Source organism: Gallus gallus, chromosome 1 (assembly GCF_016699485.2).
Source record: "Gallus gallus isolate bGalGal1 chromosome 1, bGalGal1.mat.broiler.GRCg7b, whole genome shotgun sequence".
NCBI lineage: Eukaryota > Metazoa > Chordata > Aves > Galliformes > Phasianidae > Gallus > Gallus gallus.
The window spans coordinates 12817916-12845850 of NC_052532.1; the positions used below are offsets into that span (position 1 = coordinate 12817916).

At 45.4% G+C, this 27935-nt stretch overlaps 1 protein-coding gene across 2 annotated transcripts in view; it reads right to left on the reverse strand.

The window, feature by feature from the left end:
* Nucleotides 1-22007, reverse strand: part of PTPN12 (protein tyrosine phosphatase, non-receptor type 12) — a 70383-nt gene extending 48376 nt beyond the window's left edge. Inside the window, exon 1 of one of the 2 annotated variants that reach the window (XM_415970.8) lies at nucleotides 21728-22007. In XM_415970.8, the coding sequence (XP_415970.7) occupies nucleotides 21728-21826 (99 nt within the window). In that variant the 5' untranslated portion in view covers nucleotides 21827-22007. Of the gene's footprint in view, nucleotides 1-1658; nucleotides 17466-21727 lie in introns of those variants that run through there. The other variant, XM_046944978.1, reaches the window with a different exon arrangement.
* Between the last annotated feature and the right edge of the window lie 5928 nt (nucleotides 22008-27935).

The following is a 27935-nucleotide window of genomic DNA, read 5'->3' on the forward strand; positions in this document are numbered from 1 at the left end:
CATGGAAGCACAGAAGTGCCTAAGCATGACTTGAGATTTTCTCCACAGAGAACACCCCAAAGGCAGGAGGTTTCACTCCACTTGGTCAGGCATCTGAAATGAACCCAAGCTTCAGAGCTGTACGAGAGGCAGAGCCAGTGACCATTGGCAGCAACTCCACAGCTCCTCTGTCTCAGTGCTTCTGCCTTACCGCACATTACATCCCCAAACAGCAAAACGCACACTGAAAGCAGGAGCTATAACAGACAATACAGATACGGTACAGCCCAGACAAGCTAGAAATGTTTGGAACCAGGTAGATATCACCTAAACCTCCTTCTTTGAAGAATATGTAGTTTGTGAACTTTTTCAGGGAGAATTAACACAGTTAAACAATCTGTTGCTGTTAAAACTTCTTCCCAACATCCTTTACCACTCCCTTGCTGTTGGCTTCACTGTATGCAGAATGAGGCATCGAATTCCAAAGATCATCAGTCAAATATTTGGACAGGGTTCACATAATAGTCAGTCTCCAACTGCACACTACCTTTACCACACTGCTGAGCTGTATTACGTCCTGTCCCCGCTTGCCCCCGCAGCAAAGTCAGCTGTGGCTGCTATTGCTCTCATCAGCTACTTCTTGCCTGTGGAGCTGAGACAGAGGCACTGCCCAGCAAGGCTCACTGAGAACTACTTGATGCTGAAGAGCTGGAGCCTAACAAATCCTCTGGTAAAAAGCATAGCTGTGTATGCTCAAGAAGCATGGCGACAAAAATCCAGCTTGGGGGCCAAATTACCTTCCTGAAACATCTGTGGGACTCAGATTTGCTGCTCCTTTCATTTATGTGACATCCTTTAGTAACTGTGACTCAACTTCAATCACAGCTGAATTACTATGTGATGACATGAGCTCAGTGTGAAACATGCTGACGTTGGATATGCGAGCAATAAAAGGGCATCGGTTTCCTCTCACCAGAAGTCAAACAATTAATTTCTCTTTTTCCCAGAAGCAGGCCTGAACTCACAGAGAAATACACGATCTGCAGAGGCTTTTGGAAGTTCAGAACCCCTTTCATTCAGCAGGCAAGATAAGGATACCTTCACTAGTTATGTTAGTTTGTAATCAGCAAGTATAGCAGCCACAAGGTTTTAAGGACTGTTCCCCCCCCCCCCCCCCCCCAAAAGAAAACCCTCGATAACGTTTCCAGACTTAAGCAGAAAACCACCCTTTTGACATCAGTACATCCATGCAGTAACATATATATTACAGCTGAGTTATTTCAGTATGTAGTTGACATGAAAAGCAAAATAAAAAAGGAAGAGGGGAGACGGAGGGGGAAATAAAGGTATCAAATAGAAAACACATTTCTATTAACTGCAGAAAACATTCTTAGAACTATTTTCACCCCTTCTTCGAGCCTGTGTCTGGAAGCCAAGGAATGTGCTAGTTATAAAGGGGCTATTTATGATGGAGTTCAATAGCATTTTAAGAGCCAGAAAGAAGTAGTCTCATTAAAGATACAAACTTGTACTGAGACTTTAACTGCAATAGCCCTAGCTAATCACCGCCACAGCACTTACTGATAGGCAAAGAAACTCTGCATCCTAGTTGTGGGTATCTGTTGCACCTGTCCATTTCTGGTTAAGGAATGCATCCCTATCTGTTTGAAAGAGCTCACCTTTCCATCAGACCATGCAGAAAGAACAGGGAACGTCGGAGTCAACACCATTCTCAGAGCAGAAAGCCATGAAGAAACTACTCAGATGAAAACAAAGCAGCAACCTTAAGTAGAGAAACAACTACATTGAGTCAATGATTCCACTACGTATAAATGCAAGTTCAACATTAAAGAATTTGCAGGTTGCCTTTATTACATCTATAATAAAATTAACAAGATATCTCAGAAATTCTTCTATTTTGCAGGCCTCATATGAGGCACACGCTCAACTGCAAAGAATCCTACAAAGCCTCCCCTCGTCCCTACCCTGCAGGCAGCCTCTCATGCCGCTCCTTTGTCAAACACTGCTCTTCTACAGCACCAAATTGCAAATAACACAAAGCTACTCAAGGCAACAAATAAAATGAACCTGGTTCAGGCAAGTGCCTCGTCAGTCAAGGTGCTCATCAAGTAAACCTCAACCGTTATTGCTTTCCAGAGCTGCATGTTTACAATCCAGAAGGCAGAACAAGACCGCTTGTTTGGTAAACAACAGCCAAAGCCTCTATTTGGGATACAAACAACTTTATTCAACACACCCAGGTTCTGGATGACAGCTTTACTTCCAGGAATTTCAGAAATGTACAGGAATACTTTCAGATGTAACCTCAAGATTCTTATCTGCAATTCTCATCTCTGGAGTAAGTGACACAGCTATAAGAGCCCGTTTCCCTTCTTGGGAAAGGAAGCTGTTCTCATCCGAGCTCCGAAGAAGTATTTGACTCAGTGCCAACTGCAAAGAGCGTGTGAATTTTCATAGGAATTCAGGCGAGACCAGGGTCTCTTCAGCCCGTTTTTAAGAAGAGAAACACTGGGGAAAAAATCCCAAACAAACCGTTTGATGGAGAGGATTTCACCAGTAGAGGTTCTTAACAGTAAAAACCATCGCAAAAACACAGCAACACACAGAGCTCTGTGTTAGTCCTGTCACACATCTTCATGAGTGACTTATCACTAAAAGCAGACGATGCTAATAGACTTTTTGATGACAAAGCTAAAAAGCAATCAATAAAGGAGATGAAAATACTACAAGCTGCAATGAAGCAGACTACTGAGACAATAGAAAGCACGCTAAGGTTTGAAAATACTGATAAAAGCAGCATGTGAGAAACTTACAGTGATGGTGGCCGTGTGACTAAGAACCAAATGAGCTGAGTGACAGTTTGTAACTGCCTATAGCTGCCATACAAGGAAATGAGACACGGGACACGCAGCGATGAACAAGCTATGGCCACCAGTAAGCCCAGCACACTGCCGTGTTGCTAGAAACGAGATGACATTTTCAGTAGCCAAAAGGAGACAAACATTTCTTCTTTCTTCTGAATTCAAACAGAGGGCAGCTGAGGCTGCAGTTTTGCTTTTCTCATGAATTGTTCTGACTTTTCATCACGGCCTGGAATTGACAGCATTGGTTCAACCTCAAATTAGCGAAGTCTTCCTACTAGGACAGAAACATGCATATCCTAATTTATCTATTGCCTGCACTGCCTAAGTGCTCTTTAGCACAGAAAAAGTGTTAGCAGAAGATGAACTGTAAACGATGCTATTTCACGTAAACATGCATTTAATTTCGGTACAGAGCTTTTTGGCTGTCAGTGTCAAAACATGAGGACACTTCCACTGTAACCAAAGAATGGAAGCAATTAATAAAACAATCTCAGCACTCATCAACACAAAATGTAATGTTTTCTCAGGAAGAGGAAGCAGTATTTTCATGTTTAAATACCCTCACCGAGCATTTCAGTCCAACATCCCCATTCTCAGCTCTGCCAGCCTACATTTTCTCTGACAACGATTCTTTTTGATCTTAAATGCCTTGGAACTGCCTCATTTTAACCTCATTTAGAAAGTGGCTGGGGGGGAAACAAGCCTCCCAACAGTATGTTATTGCTTAACAAGTGCTCGTGCAGGATGACTTAAACCCTAACAACAACCCACAGCAGGAGTGCTACCTGCTCACAGACAACGGCTCAATAGCAGTATCATACCTGACCATTGAACTGTTCATTTTCAAGCAGTGTTTATTTCCTTCATGAGAGAAGTTGGATCTCGTTAATTCACCTGAATTTCTGTTTTCACAATTAAGCAATATTAACATTAAAATGAAAGCTTTCTTAATGCTGCCCTCAGCTTAGGAACATTTCAGGAGAAATTGTGCTTTTGTTAAAACTTGTCCTGCCGCTCAGTTCCCAGCTAAGCCACCAGATGTGTGGGACAAGCTGCAGAGAACACTACTGTGTGTCATTAGGCTTTGAGCTTCATCAGAAGGCGAGGCCCAGACCTGAAGGCAGCTTAGAGGGACTCTGTCTCAGAGGTGAAAATTGGCCCATCTGCCTCTTCTTGCAGCACAGGTAGCAGCTGCTCTTCATACACTGGGAGGGCGACTGAGGAACGCAGTATCTTAAATCAGTGTATTACAGACATCTGAGGCTTACACACACTCAACGGGACTGAACAAAACGTTCCCAACAAGCAACAACTGGTTTGACAGTGCAACCCTTAAATCTCAAACCCCAAAAGAAGTTACTTGACATTGGCCACGTTGCTTTCTTGATTGTTTTGAGGTTTTTTTTCTTCCCCTGTTAGAAAAATCCTAAGGATCTGAACAAAAGCACAATTTAGGCAAGAGCACAGAATAGAGATAGCCATAGAAGAGCAGTTTGCTTGCACCGTGTATATGGAACCCATCCACTAGATGTCAGTGTCCTCTTGGGCAGAGGAAACGCTGGAAGCCAATGAAGAGAAGGCAACCTACAGTTCCTGCTCATCAGCTCAACTGTAAGGAGGAAATCCTTACAAAGCATCCCCTACGGTGATCTGTGTCCCCACAGAAGCAGCAGCAGCAAAAGTAATATTTGTGGCTGTCAGAAACAGAACACTAACACAGCCCTGGTCCCAAGGTTCAGTCAAATAAGCACTTACTCCTGCAAATCAGTTTTGTTCCATCAGCTCTATCAGATTATTGAAACAGTACATGCTGGAACTGAACCAGAATTGTCTCTGTGGAGTTCCTTGCTGCACAACTTAAGTCTCAAAACCATCGAGACAGACTCAAAACCATTACTTTCCAAAGAATGTATCTGTTCCCTGATACAGCATGTGTGTTGAGCTACTGCACTAAGTAGTTTCCAAGAGCAATTCTACAAGGTTTCTGTTGTCCCGAGGTGCACGTGAAAGAGCACAGCCAGCAGGTCAAGGGAGGTGATCCTCCCCTTCCACCCTGTCCTGGTGAGGCTGAGAGACCTGGGGCTGTTCAGCCTGGAGAAGAGAAGGCTGCAGGTGGGGGGCAGATCTCATCAATGCTGATAAATAGCTAATGGGCAGGAGGCAAGTGAATGAGGCCAGGCTCTTTTCAGTAATGTGCAGTAACAGAACAAGAAGCAATGGGCAAAAACTGCAACACAGGAAGTTCCATACAAATGTAATGAAAAACTTCTGGACTGTGAAGGTGTCAGAGCGCTGAAACACATTGACCAGAAAGGCTACGGAGTCTTCTTCCATGGAGATATTCTATTCACATTTTCCTGTGCAATCTATCTCAGGAATCTGCTGAGACTGGAGTTGGACTGGAGATATCTCCAGTGGTCCCCTCCAACCTCTAGGATTACGAGGTGAGTCTGAAGGATCATGAGCTGCTTCAGAGAACACGATGAAGGAAATGTACAGCACATATCAGCAGATATTAAGGCACTCAGAATTGGTGATAAAAAGGCTGAAAGACAAAAACACTTCTGCTTCCCAGTTCCTAAGTTGACAAAAAAAAAGTAATTTAAGTCCATGAATGTTAAACCAACACACAAAACACTTTTAGACAAAAAAAAAAAGAGAAAGAAAAGTACTTATCTAAACCCAATGAAGCCAGGCCTAAAGGCTTAGGCTCAGAAACAGTAGATTGTGCTTATAGCACAATGTGGAATTCCCTGTAATAGACACAGAAACACCACACCTACAGAGGGAGAGAGCAGAAGTCAAAGTTCAGACACGTGTGCCTGCTGCAGGAAGAAATGCGTGGGTGAGTGCTTCTATGAGTTTGCACTAAACCCAGGTACTCATATGAACTGTATGTGTGAGCCCAGAAGGAGAACGCCAAGATAAAAGTAATGTTCCATTCTGTGGATAGACTGGGAAATTAATGGCACCAGGGGAACTGACATGGGACTCACAGGCCAAAGGGGAAGCAGCCTCACTACAAAAGCAGAGGTGAGCAAGGTTGGTTAAGGTCTGAAGGGAAATCAAGCTGAGATTCTGTAACATACACGAGCACAGCTGGGACTGCATAAGACCTCCACTGTTAAGGAACTGATCACAACACTGATAGCAAGCACAAGAAACGTGGTAGTTCTTGTGAAGGAGACAGGGAAGACTGTGAAGCTTAGAAAACAAGAAATTCATTTTAGAACCATAACACGTGCCAAGTTAGAAAGTACCCAGTGAGTCACAAGATACAGATTTCTCTCTTTTTAAAGTTATCACATCAGCTTCCCAGAGACACCTCTCACTCAGTCCCCCAGCAGGAAAGCCACCTGGGGCTGGGTTCGAGCAGGCACAGCACCTGGCTGAAGTCACAGCCAGAAGAACCACTGGGACCAGTATGCCATATCCCTGCCAGACAGGCAAAACACATTCACCACAATTTTTTCCTTTAAAATGGGAACTGAAAAAAAAAGAGGAAGTCAAACAAAAAGACAGCGGTAAAAGAGTAAAGCGTTTATAAGCAAGGTAAGGATGGGCTGTGAAGATGCATCAGAGCAGGAACTCAATCTACCCTAAAAGAAACAGGGAGGATGACTTTTCTTTTTCTGTCTCAGTTTCCACCAGTCAGAATAAAGGAATAAAGCATTAGGCTACAACATATTATGATATCTTATAATATTCTGAAAGAAACCCTAGAATGCCCTAAGATCTTAAAATTCATCTAAATCACCTTTCTCCCCAGCTAAGAACACATCAGCTGCACTATGTGACACCGTACTTTCCTGGCAGCTTCCTACCATCTCCTCCATGTCACTGCTTTGTCCCAGGCATCGTGGCTGTCATCAGGACAGTCTTGAGATCAATTCAGCCGTCCATTCTTTCATAAAACAGTTGTGTTTTGTTTTTAAGGAACCGCATTTCCTACCAACTCACATTTGTCTGAGCGGCTCTTTCATAGTTTTACCTCTTGGCTCATAGGCTGAGAATCCAAAGAAACCTCTCAACTGTGATGAGTAAGGAAATAATTTCAGGCTTTTCCTCCCTTGTGCACATATATACGATGAGAATACTCTGCTTGCTGCAACAACAGCAATAAGGAGAGCATCCCAACCAAGTCCCAACTCCAACAACATTTCCTACAAGTTTTATTTATGCTGTATCTGCATCTATTTCCTTTCTGGTTTAATAATTAGTAAATTAGCATTAATAATTCAGTATTAAATATTTAGACACTACGAAAACCCTGTGAATCACAAATGCTAACGGATTACTGGGATTTGATACAACTCCTCAGTTTCTTTGGACATTAACAAAAATGTAAGACAGCAAAAGTAGGTCCTAGGCCTTTATGTTTCAAAGGCAAATCGCAGCTCTAACACCTAAAAGAAAGTGAATATTTTTTGTTCAATTCTTATGGCTCAGTTCAGACTTAGGCCAGGTTTTCCCTGGCTATAGCTGGAAGCACAACCTGCACTCATCCACTTTCTCCATGGTCCGTTAGGGGAGCTAACACACGGAATCCCAGGGAAGAACAGTTTTTGATGATCAACGTGATTCTAAAACGTGGGCAGAGGTATATCCTACTTCTGCAGTTTTGGAGGTGTTAAAGTTTGGAATGAGCCATGCTGCCTCATCAGCCCCCTGCACAATCAATGGACTGCCATTAGGATGGAGCTCCATCCCCACCAGCTGCAGACAAAGGACAGTCTGACTGCTTTTACTGTCTGGGGAGCAACAGTTAACACAAGTGACAACAGCTTCTTATACAGTCAATTTACTGTTTTCATATCAATCACTTCACAGTCACCCCAGACAATTTAAATATTTTCTTAGACTTCTCTTTCAGTTCTCTTTTTTTTCCCACCTTCTTTTCCTAAGCCACTGATCTCCTTTATTGCAACTCTTTCCCCATATCAGACCAAAGGCTGTCTTTACAGTAGCTCGTTACTGACACTGGCTGCAGCCACGGTTGCCCATCTAGGAACAGGAAAGTTGCTCAATACTTAATGCCTCTTCTCTGTTTACAGACAAACTTCAACAAATTCTGAGACTGTGCTACAGCTGTGGTAAAATTCACATTCTCATACTGGAGAAACAGAAGACAAAGACAGAATTAACAAGGTGTCTCAGTGAGAAACTCCCACTGCCAACAGATCAGAAGAGACACCGGGGAGATTAGCATTACAAAGCTCACCGTCTGCAGAAGCCGGAGCTACGCCTTATTTGATGGTAAAATCCTGGTGACAATTCCTGGCACAAACACAGCTTGGTCATTTTTGCTGCCTCTTTCACTTAGCACTGCACCCCGTGCCCTCCCTGCTGCCAGAGGGATCGCAGGCCGCTAACCTGCGTGCAGCCTCCCGGCCGAGCTCACTGCAATGCCATGTCAGCCCCACAAGGAACCTTCTGCTTTTGAGCATCTTCCTCCTGAAACTTCTCACTGCTTATTTCTCCATCAAAATAGTTTTTGACCTCCCCCAAGAACGGTTGTAGTTTATAGCATCTTACCGAGTACAGCTTTCAAGTTAGAGAATTGACACTTAACTACACTCGAAGGTAATGGAAAAGCAGGTTGGAAAGCACCGGTCACGGCTCTTCAGAGTGACAAAGTAAGCAGATGAAACACAGCAAGAGAGGAAAGTTGCATTATGAAGTTACTTCCTCGGAACAGATCTATCAAAGCTACACTTGGGAAGAGCCAGATAAGAGAGAATAGAGTGTGAAATGTTAGAGTAAGGTAGGAAATAGTAGAAGTGAAGCGTGAGTTTGGATTTGCATGTTACATTAAAAAAGAACTGGGAAAGCGAGGCACAGTACTGAACAGCTTCAGTGGAACAGGTTGTACTGCTATTTACAGCCACAAAAACTATCAGACTTGCTTTTCAGTGTGGAAACAGGTATGTCTTCAGTCAGCAAAAAATCAACTTCTAAAATCTTATAGATGTCACTGCCTGCTACAACACTTCTAGCAAGGAAATAGGCCAGGAACTGTGTGCAGTTTGCACTGGGGTGAGACGTGTTCCCTTCCAAATATAATGGCATCCAACACTCACTAAAAGATACTATTTTAACCCAGTAGGACACATATCCAGTTTCCCAATCTTTCTTTCCCTCAATGGATGTGGCAGCATTCCAAACAAAATCAACAGTTTTAATATACCTCAATTTCATTCCAACAGTCAGTTAAGCTGAGCCTCGCAGCAACATCTGCTTTAGTCTCACTTGAAGGAACAGCAGCATTTTCCTAAAGCTTTGGCACCTTTAATCCTTGTGTTGTGCCTTCCCTTGAAGCCTTCCTTCCCCTCATCCCATTTCTAGCACTGCACATCAGTATTCCAGTGAGCAACAAGAACGGCTATGAATGCTAATGGGTCCAGACAGGAATACACATTTGTCCTTAAGAGACAGTAAGGGCATGACAAGTAATAGGATGAGATGTGCAGCATTACTGCCTCCTGACTTTAAAATGCAAACTACAGACACACTCTACAGCCAGGAGAATCCATTCATAGGAGCACTGAAGTACCACACTGTCTCATCAGGATGCAGGTGTCTCCTCCAGCACACATTATGGACAACAGACTTTCATGCGGGAAAGGCCAAGTATGGCCAAGAAGGCACTACTTATTAGAAGACTACATCGTGATCCCAGTGCAAACTGCACTGCTGTTCTCTTTCTATTGACTGCACCCTCGCAGTTGTCAGGGATTAACATATTTCAAGGTCCTCAAAGCAGGTCTTTGGTCTCCAGGAACCTTTGTAATAAGCAAGTGTCAAGGGGAAGCATTCAAAGCCAGGCTGGATGGGGCTTTGAGCAATCTAGTCTAGAGTAAGGTGTCCCTTCCTATAGCAGGGGGTTGGAACTAGATGATCTTAAAGGTCCCTTCCAACCCAAACCATTCTATAGTTCAATGGTTTGAGATTACAGTTACTCTATTTGCGGAGACAGATCCATAACCAATATTAATTGGCCCAATACTGACCCTGAAACATTAATCCTAGTGAAATGAACGTGGCAATTTGTAAGGAACAGCATGCATGATGATTCTTACCAAGACCACTCCCAACACCAATCAAGGAAGGCTTAAAAAGTACCAAACTACACTACAATCACCTGCCTTCAGTTCACTCAATCCATACTAATTTGTGTAAACCTAATGCTTGTTCTGAAGTTTCTCAACTATGGGAAGATAAAGATGAGGACAGGCACATTGTTCACACAGTTCTCCACTCCCTCCTTCCACTCAGCATGCAGTGGCATCAGCATTCCCAAAGAAGTAAAAACTGATGGTTTAAAAATAAGGAAACCACTCCAGAAGTACGGTGCTAAGGAGAATAGTAGTAAAAGGGAAGGGGGAAATGGAGCATTCAGAAGCAGACTGGAAATAAAACATCCAAGACGGATCGCTGTTGATATGTGCTCAATCAAATACACATGTTGCGATTTGCATAAGATCTGAAACAAGTACTAAGCCCAGTGGAAAACTACACACTCGAGGGGGATAATTCAACTACTAGCTGACAAATGTAGAATTCCTAAAGGGTACTATGTTTATGCAGTGCTCAGAACACAGATCCAACAACCTCAAGACAAATCAAGAGACAGCAACAGACGAATGCAGAAGGAAGCCCACAGGCGCACACGTTTCTTCTGGCTTGCAAATGCCAGGGGAGACTTTTGCAGGACACGTATTTAACACACACACCTCACACCAGCAAAGCTCCCCAACACACAGTTTCTTCCGGAGGCATTCTCAGGCCCAGTTCACAAGCTTAAAGGTTTGATATACTTTCCACTCAGTATGAGACACTCGTATAGACATTAAGCTGACCTAACACAGGAAGTGAAGAGCTGTGATCTCTCCAAACAAATCTTCAGTACAAGCGTATAAAAGCAGTGAGATGAATTCCTATGAAGAGAGCGTTTCATGTTCTCAGTTGCTGCCTGTCAACATTAAATTCCAGAACCACACTAGCAGGAATCTGTTATGTTAACAGGGAAAGGGAAAAAAAAATTGTAGGGATCTTTAAAGTAAATATTGTCTATTCTGTGACTGTCGCTGCTCTTGGAACAGGCTGCAAGGAACAGCAGCTGGAAACGCACACAATCAGCAATATCTACTGAACTCACCACTTTGGGACTGAGCTCTGGAGACTTTAAAGCAGTGAGTGCTTCAGTGACCCCACAGCACCTGAAGGACTCAGCAGTGAAATGCGAGAACGGGAGGATCTCACTTCTGCACCAGTTTTCTCAAACCAGATTCCCTGACATGCCCTACAGGATCCTCCCACCGGACTAAATCCACGCTCCTATTTAACTCCAAAGTACCGTCAGTACCTCTGAAATGTGTCAGTTCATCACTTCGTTACATCCTTGACTGAATTCTCTTTTTCGTTGCCTACTCTATTTCCTCAATTCTAAGCACATCCTGGCCTGATGTACATTTAACGTCTGGAAGTAATCTTCATCCCTAAGAGCTAAAAATAGAATAATCACCAAGGGTTTTTTTTTTTTATATGCATATGGTTTTCACTGGATGGTCACACTGCCTTACCTTACCAGACACTGAACGTTTTTTCTATGAATACAGGAAGGGAAGCCTATTACGTATGCAATAAGACTGTACACACAGGATGCTGGCTTCATTTTCACACAATCACCCATTTAAACAATGCAGTGCTTTTTTTAAGTGCTGCGCCAGGAGGATGTGTTGCTATAGCTCTGCACCAAAAGTAGCACCATGTTTAATAACGTATACATGGCCAGGGCTCAGCTCTCGTTCAGGGCGCTCTGTAGTGGAACTCACCACCACTGGAACTAGAGAGCAATTTTAGCATTAAATATTTCCCTTTAGGAAATGGCAGTCTATAAACAACACCGTTAATGGTCTCTTGATTCAAATCATTTATTTACAGGCTACAGATTCGTGGAATTAGTAAAAAAATACAAATACAGGTAGGCTTCCCTCAGCCATAGTTTGATGCATTCAGGTTCCTACCTGTTCTCTTCAGATAGAAAAATAGTAAGTTGAAGTTCTAAGCAACTTGCAGGCTGCATTTTCACTGTAATCAAATTTCAAAAGATCATTTAAAGGTTAAATTTCATCATCTTAATGAAAATGTTTTAAAAGTATCTGGCACCAGTTTAAGAAGCAGCTGGTGCAACATTTCTACAGAACAGTAGGGCAATTTTGTGATCATTCCTGCAGCAGCTCTGTGGAACAGCCCTTGGAAAACTTCTTCCATTCGTAAAGGAAAATAAAAACGTTGCTCACAAATCTGCATTCTCTACTTTTGTAAGGCCTGACGTCCGGCTTAAGGACAATTACCCCGAGCACTGAGTTTGGAAAGCACTCTGGTGTCCAAAGGTTTAAGCGCAAAGCCTGATGTTAGAGTTTCATTACAAAAATCTGTTAAAGAAAGCAAAGTAACATTTCCCCTTCCGGGCCTACACTTCATGAAGTGGACGGAACAGAAAAGTAGTGCCCATAAAAAAAGAGAACATCTCTTTATGAACAATCAACTCCAGTGAGTGCCTGAAGCACTTCCCAAGATCCTTCCACGTGCCTAAAAACAGCCATTTTTCTCCATTACCATTAACACACAGTTATGCTGATGCTACCTCAAAGGAAACATAAAGGAAAATTAGTTTTACACCTTAGTTTGGTCTTTAAAAAAACCCAGCAAGGTACCTTCCTGCGTTACACTGCTAAAAGTGGAAGCCTCAGAGAAAAAAAGAACGACAAAACAGTCGGTGATCTGGGGAGGCTCACCGTATCTAAGAGATTATTTCCTTCCTTTCACAGTTTGTGCAATAGGGGTGCTGCCCTGGAGGCAATTTATAATGAATTCATTTCTGCAGGAATTCCCAGGCTCTTGAAGCAGATAAGCTAACCTACATATATCCTTCCCTCCAGAATAGGTTTTCATTTTCCAGCTTTATTTTGAGTTAAATGATTCCACTGAGTGCTCCTTCTGGACAGCTGTATTCATTTCAATTAACAATTACCTATTTGCTAAAATGATCAGAATACATGAGAGACAGTAATAAAGAAAGCACAGCTACAACTCGCAATCCTGTTTTCTACACAGGAAGGCAAAGATAGAAGTAGAAAATAAAAGAAGATTTAAAATGGATTTCTACACATGGAAAGGCAGTTAAAAGGAGCTGAGCACTGCAGAAACACAAGCCCTAATATATTTCCCACCACAGCAGCCCATCAACACCTTACAAACCCCAGATGTCCCCCATGTAAGTACAGCACCCTGTGCCCATCACTTGGGTTTGCTTGTTGAGCTTATTATGTTAATTAACTCAGTTCTGTTCAGTAAGGCTGTGCAAATAGTGGGCAACAAACCTAAGAACATCTGTGCAAGTAGGATGCTACATGCAAGTGCCATACATGCTACCAGGACACCGAGTGCCTTGGGGAAAAGACACTATTCCATCACAGGGTTACGCATTAGAAAGTCAAATACAGTAAAACAAGAAGTGAAACATTTAGGACAGAGTGGAAGACCACTCATGCTTCTCAGAAGCTATGCAGCTCCCCGAGGAATCACTCATTTCAGCACGATGTATAATATACACTGGTGAGTCCCTTGAGCACTTATGGACAGGAAAGCCATCCTCTGAAATGGGAACGCAGGCAGCTGTGTCTAACATGTACCATCAGAGGAAGTATCTGGTAAGAATCATGCCATACTAACATAAATGAAAGACAACAGCTATTAAAAACAGCAACCAAACAATGGAAGAAGTTCACTATTCCAGACCAACAAGCCCCCCCAAAGCTCTCAGAGGTGGTGAGCAGCTTGGAGCCATGCCTACTGGGCTCTGAAGTGCGGCCAGATGTGTACAGACCAGAACCTACAGCTGCAGCTCTCCAGCTCAGCAGAAGAAATTGATTTCTCATCCACACTACTCACCCAACAGCAGGTAAGATACGTAGCACATCTCTGCTATCATTGCTTATGACCCATCCTCAACAAAAGCACAAAGAGTAGGCCATGTCAAGTCGTATGACACACTATTTCAGCCTCCCATTGACCCTCCTTGCTTAGCTTTGTCTAAACTAAGTTTCAGCCACTCATTCCTGTTGCAGTCCCGCTGCACAGCTGAGAGACAGTCAATACCTCTCCAGAACCAAAACAAGCACTGCTCTTAATCTCACTGATCCATGCAGAAGCTGCTCTTCCTGCGATCACAAAGGGTAAAAAACATCTGTGTGCTTTTAGATAAAAACAAAAAGCAGATGTCATCCACATGAGTCAGTAAGAATGACAGGGCAATAAGACAGACTCACTACACAGATGCAGTGAGATGCAAAATGTTTCAGAGAATGCCACTAAACACTGACCTTGGGAAAATAAACAAAACCAGTAGAACTTACATGGCTACACAAGAAGGATGTTAATGAAAGACAAGTTTGTTTAAAATTGACAAGTTCAGAATCGTAACTAAATAAGAGATGAAAGTAGTGCACATGTTCTTTAAAGCAGTATGGCTTTAACGAAGTTAATAACCCCTCGGGAGACTGACGCTTTCCAGTCCATTACTTTAGACACCAAAAGTGATAACTGAGACTACCTGCCTACAACTAACACATTTCAGTGATGTTTAAGGCTCAAGGCCTGCCCTCCAACATACACAGAAGTAAGGGAATAGCTCTACCCCTAAAAGAAAGAGGAATCTAAATTACACGGATAAGCTTATGATCGCTTAAGAACTGTTCGGAAGCCTGTGATAGCGACCTAAAAATTGAACAAGACAACTAATCCATACAGCACTTACTACTTCCACTCTGCTGATTTAGTTGCCCAGGGCACATTAATAACGCTTGCCAATTTGATTGTTTTTACTAGATTAAGGGAGTTCAGAAGTAAAATAAACAAACAATTAACTGTCAGGAGCACAATGGCAGAATTTCCTTCAGAACTGCTGATGCTTCCTTCTAGAAATCCTAATGAATGAAACTTATCTTTATTTGCTTTTGCTCTTTTGATCTCACGGACCTCTCAGTCCATGAGAAAACAGCATTTATAGCTTCAATCTCTTATAATAGCTGTTTTTCCTCACTGGGGTCAGTAGCTACCTCAGCTTGCTACTTTTCACTTGTTTAAGTCAATTCTTCCAAACTTTTCTTTCAAAATACAACTCTGTTACAGCAACATTGCCTATAAGCATTCCCACACATTGATTATCAACTTCTTAAGAACTGAAAATATCTACTTGGAGCAAGACAGGAAAATTGGGTCAACCAAAGTAGGTCATCCATTTATACCTCTTATTTTGTATCTTCAGGGATTTTTTTCTATATTATCTTTTTTAGAACATAACTCCTAAGACAGCTAAAGCTGATGGCAGAAGGGAAGCTAGAAGAGGCCCTCTGAGATACAAGCTGTAACTTTCGTATGCAAATCTCATGTGACTTAATCATTCTGATATCATTACTCAAAGACACTTTAAAACAATGGCTCCCAACACAGAACAATGGTCCTTCACTGCCCTCTCTTCCTCCTCATCTTTTGAGGAACTTGCTTCCCTAGCAGAGCTACTCATTAACTCTTGTTCTGTCTCAGAGGCACTGGGTCAGAGCAGCACATCGTGCCTGGAAGGCGCAGGATTTGAGACAGCGACCCAACAGTGCAGCCACAGCCCAGCACTCCCAGTTCTGGATCCAAACCTCCACAGCAGGATCAGTGTGCTCTCCTTCCAGGAACATATTCTGACCAGATTTGATGTTTGCTCATGAGATGAGTTTCTACTGCCAAGTTTTTAATCAGATGAAGCAAGAAAACCAGGAGCTTAACCTCTTTGCAACATCCCCACGCTAGTTAGCAGAACTAGAACTGAACATCCATGCTTCAGTTAGGGAAAGTCCTGCACTTCCCAAAAGCACCAGGAGCTTTCATTCTACTCAATTAATTTATGCTCCACTCAGTTCCACAACCGACCTTTAATGCCTCTCCCTAAACGAAGCGTTTCATAAAATCAAGCAGAAAACTGTCATCTCATCTCTGCTTTGCGTTCTGCCACATGTACTCGTGGTGCTGCTCCCAGCACTAACAAACGCATTGCTATTCTCTCTGGGCCAAAGCTTCCCATGTACTAAACATACCCCAGCACAGCTGCAGCACCACAAGTTCCTTAGCGCACAACCCACGAATTTTGAATAGTAATAGTGAAGAAAAATCAAACAATTCCTATTTACTACAGATTCACGGCTTTGAGATTAATTCTCAAAGTTTTGGACTCTTGTTGCACTTACTGTTAGCAAATACGTGTTAGATAAGCAGATATTCAGATTAACCTTCCCTTGGCTGCAGAGCTGCTAATTTCTATTTAGCAAATCTACACAGGAAAAAATGCCTGATCATAGTTTTAGGGTAAATTGTGTACACCTCAAAACAAGAAGCTGTTTCTACAGCAATCACACGTATAGAAGTATACAGACATGCATCAATATGGATAGCTGTGTACATCTGGAGCTACGTAGACCTCCAGATTAGGATGTAGTACAGATGAACTACAGTGCTCTCAGATATCCATCTCTCTCAGCATCTGCCTATATAGAAAGTATGTATCTGTGCATACCTACATACACCAAAAGGCACTGTAGGGTAGGACTGAGATCCGAATAGAAGCTAAGTACCTGACACGCCATTTGAATTATTTGGGGTCCATGTCACATGCCACAAAGTGCAATGATGAGACTACCATATGTTCCTCCTGGATGTTTTTACAGTATTCTAAGGCCATACACAAACCCTCAGTACATAAAACAGGAGACTTGCACACTGCTGTCTTTAGAGACTGAACAAACAGAACTTATTACCATGCAAGTTCTCTGACAAAACCCAGAGCATTGCCCAACCGAGTTTAGTTTCATTTGCTTGAAAGAACTACTGCAATTTTAGCTTGCAAGCTCTTATATCCCAGGGTCTCTATAGGAGCTTTGTGGTTGTATTCAGCCACCCCTACAAAAGCTCAGAATGGCATCTTTGAAACAACAGGAGAAGCACTCAGAAGAGGACAAAGCTTTCAGTTTCACGGCATTCATGAGATGCTGTATTTCATATAACATTTCCAGAAGAGCAGTTCCCAAAATTGCAGGAGCCCCTGAAGCTGAGGGTGACTGCAGTGACCACACAGTCGTACTGCTCCGAGCAGAAGTACTGCACAGCAATGAAGCTCTGTGAATGGTGTGCGTGACTTACCATTGCTCACAATGAAGCAATCTGTTTCCCCCACACGCCCCGGATTGAATTAACAGCATTAACTGAAACACAGTTAATGGGAATAAAGCTTCAAGAATACGTTAACGCTCAAAGCAAAGCCTCACATGGGAGACGAACAAGAACAGAGTCATTTCTGATGCTGAGACTTCCAAAAGGCTCACAGCCTATTTCATCATGACACAGTGGTCCGTGACCTATTGACATGGGTAAGAGCAGAGTTCCTTATGACACATCAGCGTACTTATGGGCACGCTCTCCAAGGCCAACATCTGTCTATCACAATTACAGGAAGGCAAACGTTCAGAACTGTAGATGTTTGCCCCAACCCCCCCCAGTTTACATGCATTTCCTAACAGCCTGTGCTTACACTCATCAAAATTTGTCTCAGTCTTCTTTAAAAAACAAGCAAACACTTTCATAAATTAAAAATTCAGAGGCTGAAGTTTTACAATACAAACTGTTTCTTGTAAAAAGCCACTGTGCAGCCTATACTGTATGTGACAAAGTGGAGAGCTCACGCTTCATACTGTGTTATGAGCGTGAAACTCATCTAGTAAGTAAACACTACAAAACATCACATCCAAAAGGATCTGTACACTTGATTTTTTAAGAGCACAAAAATAATTGATAATGTGTTTTGGAGACACATGACTCTTACCCCTCTCTGCTAATTTTCCTTATTATATGCCTTCTAAAACAGTTATATTCACAGGTACAACAGAGATACGTTCACACAGAGGCACATCAATGTACAGACAAGCTTTTAGGATGGGCGTTCCCTAAGTGCTATGGTTATGGTTGAATGTATATTTGTCCTCTCTTTAATGGTATATTAGATTGCACAAGAATTAGGAAAAAAAAATCAATGGCACGCTTAACATTAGTATGTAGACTTTTACTGTGCATCTGAGTCGTCCTGATCAGTGGTTTAGAACAGCCAGGATTGCCATTCCACTGTTGGTAGTCTCAGCTATTTCTGAGGTGACGCAATTTCCTCAGAAGTCAATAAGATCCCACCTCCTCTTTTTTCATGAAGTAATGAGGGAGCAGAATCTAAAATTAAATTACACAAAAAAGAGACCAAGAGATTAAGGGGGACACCTAAACCATAAAGAACTTGTTTTATTTAATTCAAATGAACAACTCACTCTAGATCCCTTTCGTACTTTAGAAGACAGCACACCAAGTTCTTCAATATCTCATAACCCAGAGGTCTGAGCTCTGATGGACTGAACAGAAGACAGGTAGGCAATGCTCACCTGTCTGAATTAATTACCAGCGCTCTTTTGAACAAAAGGGATAAGACCTGAGACCAGATGTAGACACCCAGCAACTCTGCAAAATCATTAAGCAGTATCATCAGTGGTATTTAGACTGATGATCCAAGACAGGACCGTCTTGATAGCACTGTCTCCAGAAAGCTGAGGGTCTCCTACACAGCACCCAGTGCAAAAAGCAGAAAGACTTTCAGCCATTCTCTGTGTCCCATGAGAACAGATTAGTCAGGGATATAACCCAAAATACTGTCAAATAGTTATATACTGCAAAACACTTGTAAAGCATTATCTCAAACAATCAAATGCTGTTTCATCACTCATATTTCAGTTCTCCTATTACAATGGCAACCTACATCAGAGAAACGATCGTGTGACAGCAGCAGAACGCTCCTATTTGGAACATCACATAAGAAAAATAAATATAACAGCTCTGGACTTACTAAATGAACATCAGCAAAACGGTATTTATTGAAGTCTTCCTAAAACCTGGAAGTTAGAAGAACCGTTTTCTCTCTACGAATGCTTGACTTCCAATCCTTGTTTGATGAGACATATTCATTGCAGAAAATGAGAATCCAGGCCAGGTGGGTTGGACTCATACAACACAAAGCACCAAGAGGAAGCAATCTCTTCTTCATCTTGCCCAGGTATCAGTGTCAGCTTGCATGTACTGCAAGCACACGAGTGAAAACCTAACCTTGATCACCCAAGGCCCACCTGTCCCTACAGCCACAGACATCTGCCCAGGGCAAAATGCACTGGCAAGCCTCTACTGCTGTCAGACTTACGCTTCACTTAAACCCAACTGTACACAGCCATAACGCTCAGGAGATCTCCTAATAAAGCCCTGCTTACTTATGAATGCAAAGCAATTAAAATTAAATCCATCTGATCGCCAGTAAAAGAGTTGCTATTGATGCCTAGACAATATAATTTACCTTGTAAGCAGAAATATGAATAAATATGCCAGCCCTCCCCCTTTCAAGGGGAACACTCTCTCAGGGACACCCAGGGCATCACTAAACAGCAGCTGTATTGATCTGCACTTTGGACTTTGAATAACGTTGAGCCAGACCCAGCAGGTGACTCCAGCCAAACCCAGCCTACCTGACCACAGCTCCAGCATCTTTAGCACCTCCTCCGGAACTCGTTGGCACCCATCTGTCAGACACATTTAGTTCATTCACTGCGTCCTAACCATAATTCTGTAAGCCAATTAGCCAACAGTCAAAGGCAATAAAGATATGACATAAAGAACCGCCTTCCTATGCATTCAACACTATTCCATTCCTATTTTTAGATTCCATTCTGACTTGGAATGAAAGGATGAGTAACAGCAATTCCTTTTCTACAAACATGCCATTGCATTGCAGCAACAACACATCCTGCGCTTACATGAGAAAATAACGCTTTCCTCTTCCTCCCCACAGCATCATTGCTAAATCTTAAAGGAAACAGCACAAAAGCCTTTTACGCCCTTCAGCTCTCTTCTTTTTCCTCCTCAATCATTTCAGTGAGCACCTAAGCACTGCGCTGCAAAAATAATGAATAAATGTATAAATAAAGATCCCAACAGCACAACAACCACCACAACCCGAGCACCATCTGAGTGCAAATTATCAGTAACTGTGAATCTCATCGCCACGGTAACCTCTATCTTCTGATACACGCAGGTGAACGCTGAGATTAACGTGAATATTCGCACCAAGGAGCAGCACCCCGGTCTCCTGGTTCTCCTGTAATTTATTGTGCAGAAATAAAGTACCAAAGTTTGAAATAGAGAAAAGCACAAAAGACATTTCAGATGTAATCCGTCTTTGGGACACTGCTTTGGGCATCTAACGCTATTTCAGGCAATACACCTTTTTCCTGAATCGCCTTTACAATTGGTTTCTGAGCTACTTTTTCTCACACTTCCTTTTGAGCAGTACTTGTCCCCTGGCGCTCCCTGCGAGCAATAGGAAAGCTGAGGGCTGGGCTAGTCAAGCAAAAGTGAAATAAACACGGCGTTGGAAACAAAATCTACTTTTCCACAGAGGTGTCACTGTGCAGAAGGACCGCACGACCGTTGTGCGCGGTGAGGAAGCTCGAGCATTAGGCTGTGGATCAGCTCTGAGATGGCAGAAGCTGATTACAGATGTAAGGCAGACAGTGCCTCGCAGAAAGGCCGCCAGAGCCCCAGCAGCCTGCGCCGCCCTTTCCATACAGCGCATCCAGCCCGTGTGAACGAGGGAGAGCGAAGAGCACAGCGCGAGGAGTCGGGCCGCGTCCAACGGCAATTATACCAAAACTATCACTTAACGAGAGGCTTCGGCCAAAGCGTTTAACCCTCACGTGGAGCCGCGGCGACGCTGCGCCAAGCTTAGCCCAGCGGCACTGCCCCAGCGCCGCGCCGCTCCCCCCATTCCCGCCCCCCCCTCCCTTTCCCACAGCCGCGCACTGCACTTCCCGGCGCGGCCCCGCCAGCCGCTTCCCACGGGCCCCCGCCCGGCGCTGCCCTCCGCCCCGCGCTCCCACCGCCCCGCGCCTTGCGCAACATCCGCGGCCCCTCCCGCCGCCCGGGGAGCCCCGGCGCGATCCGAGGCTGACAGCCGAGGAGGGCCGGCGATGCGGGGTCACCCCAAATATCGGCGGATAACAGAGCGAGAGGCGGAGACGCGCGCACGCGGCGCTCGTCTTCACCTCCGCGACGGGTCACGGTGCGTTTTGGCATTGTTTGAACAATGCTGAGAAGTGTCAGCGCCGCGGTTGGCAGCCCGCGCCGGAGGAGATCGCCTCCAGCCCTTTAACAGCCCTTTAACAGCACGGGCGGAACGAGCAGGGGAAGGGGCGACTCCCGAAGGCTTCCCCCGGCAGACACCGAGCTCGGCCGGGAAGAAAGGGACAGAGCCGGTGGGGGATGGGAGCGGGGGGGTGGGAAGGAGGATGGATATCCCCGCGGGAACACCCGGCACAGCTCCGCGGGCGGCACCGCGGCCAATGGAGGGGCGGGAGGGCGAACCCCCCCCCGCGGACACGGAGCGCGGCGGCCCCGAACGCAGAGGCTGAGCCCCCCCACACACAGCTCGCCGTCCCCTTTATCTGCTGAAAGAAGGGGGGGGGGAGGAGGGGGGGCTCCCGCTGCCTTTTGCCACAGCCCCGGGGTGGGGAAGGGGGGCAGATCCTCCCAGGGAGCGAACCGAGGGCCCCTCCCCGCGCAGCGCGGGGCACCCCGTGGCCGCACAACGCCCGGGCAGCGCGGCTCGCCCGCTCCGGCCGAGGGAGGCGGTACGGCCCCGACCCCCGGCCCGCTCCCCCAGCTCCGCCGCCGCCCCTCACCATGAAGTCGCTGGCGAAGTTGTCCTCCCCGTTGTGGTCCGTGTCCTTCATGGCCTGCACCCGCTTAATGAATTTCCTCAGGATCTCCTCCTGGCTCATCCTGCCCCGCGGCCGCCCCGCCGTGCGGAGCCCCGGCCCCGGCCGCCCGCTCTCCGCCTCGAGCCCCTTCGGCCGCCGCAGCCTGCCCGGCCCCGCCTCGCCCCGCGGCCTGCTCGCACGGCTCCCTCCGCTCACGGCCGCCCGGCCGCCTCCCGCATCCTGCCTGCCTCCACCCGACCCTCCCCAGGCGCCGCCGCCGCCACAGGGACACGACGAAGTCCCCACCTCCTCCCCCCGCGCAGGCGCAGCGGCCCCCGGCCCGGCCTTCCCTGCCCCCGCCCCGCTCGAGGAAAGCCCCGCCCCCTCCGCGCCCATTGGCTCTCTCCGACGGCCGCCCCGTCCTATTGGCGGCCCGGCACGCTCATCACCGGCCGGCTCAGCCCCCGGAGAGAACCTCGTTCCGCTCTTCGCCTCGCCCCGCGGCGTCGGCCCCTCCCGTTTCCCACGGATGGGCTCTTCCGAAGGGCGCTGTACTGGCGCTGGAAGGGACCACTCGGAAGGCGGGGGAGGGGGGCTGGAAGTCCGGGCGGAGCGGAGCAGCGTTTTCTCTGGCCGGAGTACAATGGGGCGGCGGTGGGCGCCCGCCGTTCCGGGCCGGGCGGCGCTTCGCGGCGTGCCGGGACCCGTAGTCGCGTCGGCGCCGCGGGGAAAAGCTCCGGCACCCGTCCTCGTCCCTTCCAGCGCCACGGAGGAGAAAGGCCCCGCCGGCGGCAACCGCGAAGCCATGGAAAGGGGCCTCGGGGCCGTGACCGAGGCGGGGCCGGGCGGGCGGCGCCGCTGTGGTAAAGGCGGAGTGGCGGGAAGATGGCGAGCGGCGGCGGCGGCGGCGGGCTGCTCCGAGCGCTGCGTCCCGCCGCTGTCGATGCGCTCTTTTAACAAAAGTGGCCCGCACGTGGGGACGGAGCGCTGCCGGAGCTCCCGGCGCGGCGGGAGGGGTCAGCGAGGGGCGGGGCGGGGCTGAGGGGAGCGGGGAGTGCCCGCAGCGCGTCCTGGGGACACGTCTGCCTGAGGGAGCGTCGCGCGTTCCGGCGGCGTCCGAGAGCCGGCGGGAGGGAAGAGCGCTGCTGCCGCCGGGCTTCTACGTGGAGAAGTTTATTTACGGTGACGTGTTACTTAGGTGAATTAAATCGCGTTTAAAATGCCGCTTCTGCTTTGTAGTGGGCTTCAATAAAAGCAAAAAGGAAAAAATAACATTCGGAGTCTCGGTTTTAAAAAGAGAACAAACGCTTTCCAGCAGAGAGATTTTAAAGTTAATTCTTTGGGAAGTGTGCCTTACTGTGTTCTAAGTATAAAGCTGCTGGCTATTTTACACCGTATGTACAAATGTATGTCAGTTCTTCATAAGAAACATCATGTTTGTGCCCTGATTGCATGTATCACTTCTGCTGCACCTCACTTTAGCGTAGCAAAATAATTTGAGGCATGCATAGAAAGCCTTACAAAATAATAAATATACTAAATCGGGGCTCTTAAAGTGCTGTTGTAACGGTGGACAGGTGCAGAGCATGTACTGATGTCCTGGATTCAGTACTTTGTAGCAGTCTGATGCTGAAGCTCAGTGCTGAGGAGCATTGCCTGCTGAAGGCACTCTGCCCCATTGCCCCTTTCCTCCCGTGTACCGTATGGGGCTGTGCCGTGAACCAGGCCAGGGAACTGAGCTGTGATACATTCCACCAAAAGCTTTTCTCTTCTCAGGTGATTCAGTTAGCTGGCCTTGCTACAGAAACAAGCCTACGTGTTAGCTTGTTCTTCCTGTAGCTATCTAGGGTATTACTGGTTTAGATGACCACTTTCCTAGCGATTAGCTAGATGGCATGTTACCGCCCTCAGCCCATTCCAGTGCCCATTAACTTAACACCAATTTCCCAGTGAAAGAAAATTTTGAGCTGTGTAGGACTGAACTGCGGCTGCTGTGCTTGGACACGTTTCCTCCCACTGCATCTGCTGCAGTAGCCGTCATCTCTGGCAGAGGGGCGGGTTGGGAAACGCACAGGGTGAGTGTTCTTGCATGATTTGCCAGAGGCTGCAGCCTCTTGTAAAAGGGTTGTTTTAAGCGGTTGATGTTCATGGGGGCTAACGTATGGCAGACATAAAGATGCATCAAGGAACTGAGGGAGTCATGTCTGAGCTGAGGCTGTGAGGCTTGAAGCTTTCCCCGCTGCGCTGAAACCTCTGTTCCACTGCATGCGAGCACTGACTGAGCACCCACAAGCACATGGGCTGTCAGATGTGCTCCTCTTCACGTCCCTGGCACCGCTCTCTGTAAGTAAGCTAATCAGTCCTGAAGAGCCACCCAGATGTCTGCTGTTCTTGCTTTAAACCCTCTCCTCCTTTTCCTACTCTGGGCCTCATCTTTCACCTCCACTGACAAGGAGCATTACAGGAAAAAAAAAAGTAAATAAAAAAAGGCACAGCCACAGATAAAAAGAGCACAGAGATCACGCCGGTGAGCTGTGACCGGTGCCATCAGACAACCTTTTCATGGCACCTTGCTTGATTTCCTTCTGCCTCGGGGAAGGTTGCTGTGTTTGCTCAGCAGTTATCCTGGCAAACCCCATCGCAGTGCCAGATGGCATGTAAATTTAGAAAAGTGGTATCTGGGACAAAGCAGCCGATCGATGAAAGGTCTTGAGCAGGCTGTGGTCTTCACTCATTTATTTACGCAACGGAATTGCAGAAGATTTGATTAGGAGAGAGGGAAAGGTTGTGATTTATTGTGTTTGGATCTCCTGTCATTTTTGCCACCTATTAATAGGATCCAAATTATCTATCTGGCCTAGTTCATAATTGGTACCACATTGTAATAAACTTTTAAACTAGGAAGTGTAACAGTGACCTTTCCTCTGGGTTAAGTGATAAGAACATACAGAGCCTCAGAAAAAATCCTGCATCCAGGCATGTGTCACTAACCAAAACAGACTTCTACAAAACAAAGCAATTAGAAATACCTGGGTGGAGACCTCTGCTTAGCACTGTTTGCATATGCATGTGTAAGTGTTCCAGTTGCCATCTATTTCTGTGCACAAACCCAACAGCACCAGTTCTACCTAGCTCAGCCCTGCAAATGTTGCACTCATCTATCTCATCTCTTTGCTATGAGCACAGAAATGTAAACTTTCAGCAGCAGAAGCAATGCTTTAGCAAAAACTTCTGATCTGAAACTCAGACCATCTGGGTTAAACCCAGACATATGACCAGTGTAGCGTATGTACATGAGTGTGTATTTGCGTAACTGTAGGAGAGAGGTGGAAAAAGAGAGCACGACACAAGCTGAATTACTCACACCGTAGACAGAACAGGAAGCTGCAAATAAGATCTGTACAAGTAAATCGGGTTTTCTTAACAGCTGCCTTAACAATCCATACAAGTATGGTCCTTGGAGGAAGTCACATGGATCACACGCAGCCTATCTGCTGTAAATCGCGTTCTGCCTTGCCATGCACTGCTTTGGCTGCCACGAGGAAGGAGCACATCCAGGTTTGCTGTTCACAGGCAGCTTCTCAGGTTCCCACAAGGTATCTGTGTTGATGAGTGAATGCTTGGTGTCCAGGCTGTGCTTGTGCCCGGGTGATGGATGTGAGTTGCAGATCTCCCAGTTCACCAACCTCTGGTTTTCCCAAAGGCTGTGGTGTAAATGGACTCTTTGAAGCTATTTGGCTGCAATGTCATTTTGGGCTCTGGTGTAAACTTGGAGCTTTGTTCAGAAAGCACTGCATTTCTGCACAAAACTCTGCTCCAGGAAGACATCAAAGAACTGTTCGGGAGGGAGACTGGAAGACGCCTACAGGCCAAGTAAGGACCTCATCTCCTTTGTCCAGCAAAACAAGACGTCGTGTATGCCCTGCAGTTCAGCACGACTACGTGGCAATGATCGCTTCATCACCAATTTCTCCTCCTCCTTGCAAGAATGCTCAGTTTCTCCAATTTCAGCTACCAGTATGAAGTAACCTATTAGTAATGCTGATGTATTTCTGTAACTATAGCTACATTCTGATCAACATATCTTGTACATGGAATCTCAATTAATTTTATCTGTACTGAGATTCTGAAAAGTTTTTTTTTATAGTCGAGATCATTTGGAATAAAAGTTAGAAGCTGACACTCATAGGTTGTAAATAACACTCCTGGAATATGCTTTAAGTACAGTTGGCTGGAAGTTTTCTGAAGCTGTGGCATTTCAGTGGAAAATGCTGTTCCGTAAAAGTAACATTTCCCACAGGAAACAATTTTTCCCCACTTTTTTTTTTCCTGCTTTCTGACAAAAACAATGCACTGTAATATTTACAGATGCAGAAATGTTTCACCATCGAAGACAGCACAATTTGGAATGGGGACCCAACGCATGAAAGAAAGAACTGGAGCATGGAATGTGAATGCCAGGAAGCTGTTCAACAGCTCAAGGGTACACATAAAATGTTAAACAAAGTCCAAATGAAACATTTGTCTTTGATCTGACAAACTGAAAAGCATTGTGCCTCTCCACAAATGTCAAAATGTTTCATGCTGGCTGAAAATAGTTAAATGAAACATTCAAGAATATCAGCATCAAGTGCTTCTTGTGTACTCCGGCCCTCAGAACATTTTTGCATTTAGTCACTTTTGTTTCTGACGAGGATAAAAATAATCACATCAGGTTTTCTGTCTGAGGCCAATTTACCTTTTAACCACTTAGACTGTAAGCAACGGACTAACCAATGGGAATCCCCATGGATTCTTAAAATACTTACTTTGAACACAAAGAACGCCAAGAACATTAAACCTGAGGGAGATGCACTGTAACCTTTGTATACAACAAGTAAACTGTGTTTCAGATTTAAACCTGAAGTTAATCACTTTTTAAATGAGTCATAAAGTCCTGATCCGTCTCTTTATAATATGTTCCATTCATACCAATTGAATGCCACGTGACCCTTGAATTTCTTGACATTTGCCTCTGTAACCTTCAGTCAGGCAGTGACAGACTCCTGTGATTACCTCTGAAAATACAGCTGCTACAATTGGATTTTACCTGGCTTGCTCAGTTTTTAATTATTTGCTTGCAGTCTTTACTACAGCTCTTCTGGGATTCATTGCTCAATATTACTAAAACACGTTAAATACTATATTTTCTATACATGTAATAAATATTTTAGATCACAATTGCTGACATTCATAACCAGTGCATAATTTGGGTTCCACTGCAAGTGTAACATCCCCCCTCCCTCATATGCAAGCAGTTTCCATACATAGAACAAACCTTGCTCTTGCTGCGGTCCTCGTTGTAACAGCATTTGAGTCCAGCGTGGTTTCTGACATGCAACTGAAACTAACTGCACTAAAATAAACACGTGCATCGTGATCATCAGCCTCATCCTCCACCAGGACCTGTTACAAAAGGAAAACAGATGTGCAGTACTGTACAGACACAGAAATGTTCTGTTTAGCATTTTCAGGTTTTCAAATAATTAAGGATGCACTGTGTTGGCTGAAGTATTTGGTTTGATTCTTGCAGGTGTAGAAGAAAGAGAAAGGAGAGGAAGAAGGAGAGGAGAGGAAGAAGGAGAGGAGAGGAGAGGAGAGGAGAGGAGAGGAGAGGAGAGGAGAGGAGAGGAGAGGAGAGGAGAGGAGAGGAGAGGAGAGGAGAGGAGAGGAGAGGAGAGGAGAGGAGAGGAGAGGAGAGGAGAGGAGAGGAGAGGAGAGGGAAGGGAAGGGAAGGGAAGGGAAGGGAAGGGAAGGGAAGGGAAGGGAAGGGAAGGGAAGGGAAGGGAAGGGAAGGGAAGGGAAGGGAAGGGAAGGGAAGGGAAAGAGGGAAAAATTTATTTCAGAATACAATGAATATTTTCTGCAAGATTTTCACCATATGGGAATAAAGAGCACATGGGACACAAATAAATTGCTGTGTGCCTTTTTGATCATTATTTTTTCGATGGTTTTGTTGTATCTCAGATAAGTCTGACTGTTACTTATGTTTCACCCTCATGTAGGAACGCTGAAATCGGTGGCAGACCTGATCGGCGGTATTGAACGTGAGAGGAAAAATGAGGAGCTATTTTCCATCTGTATCTTTTGACTGTATTCAAACTGGGCATACCATTTCTAAAAGAGGAACAGCGCTGTCCTTGGATGACGC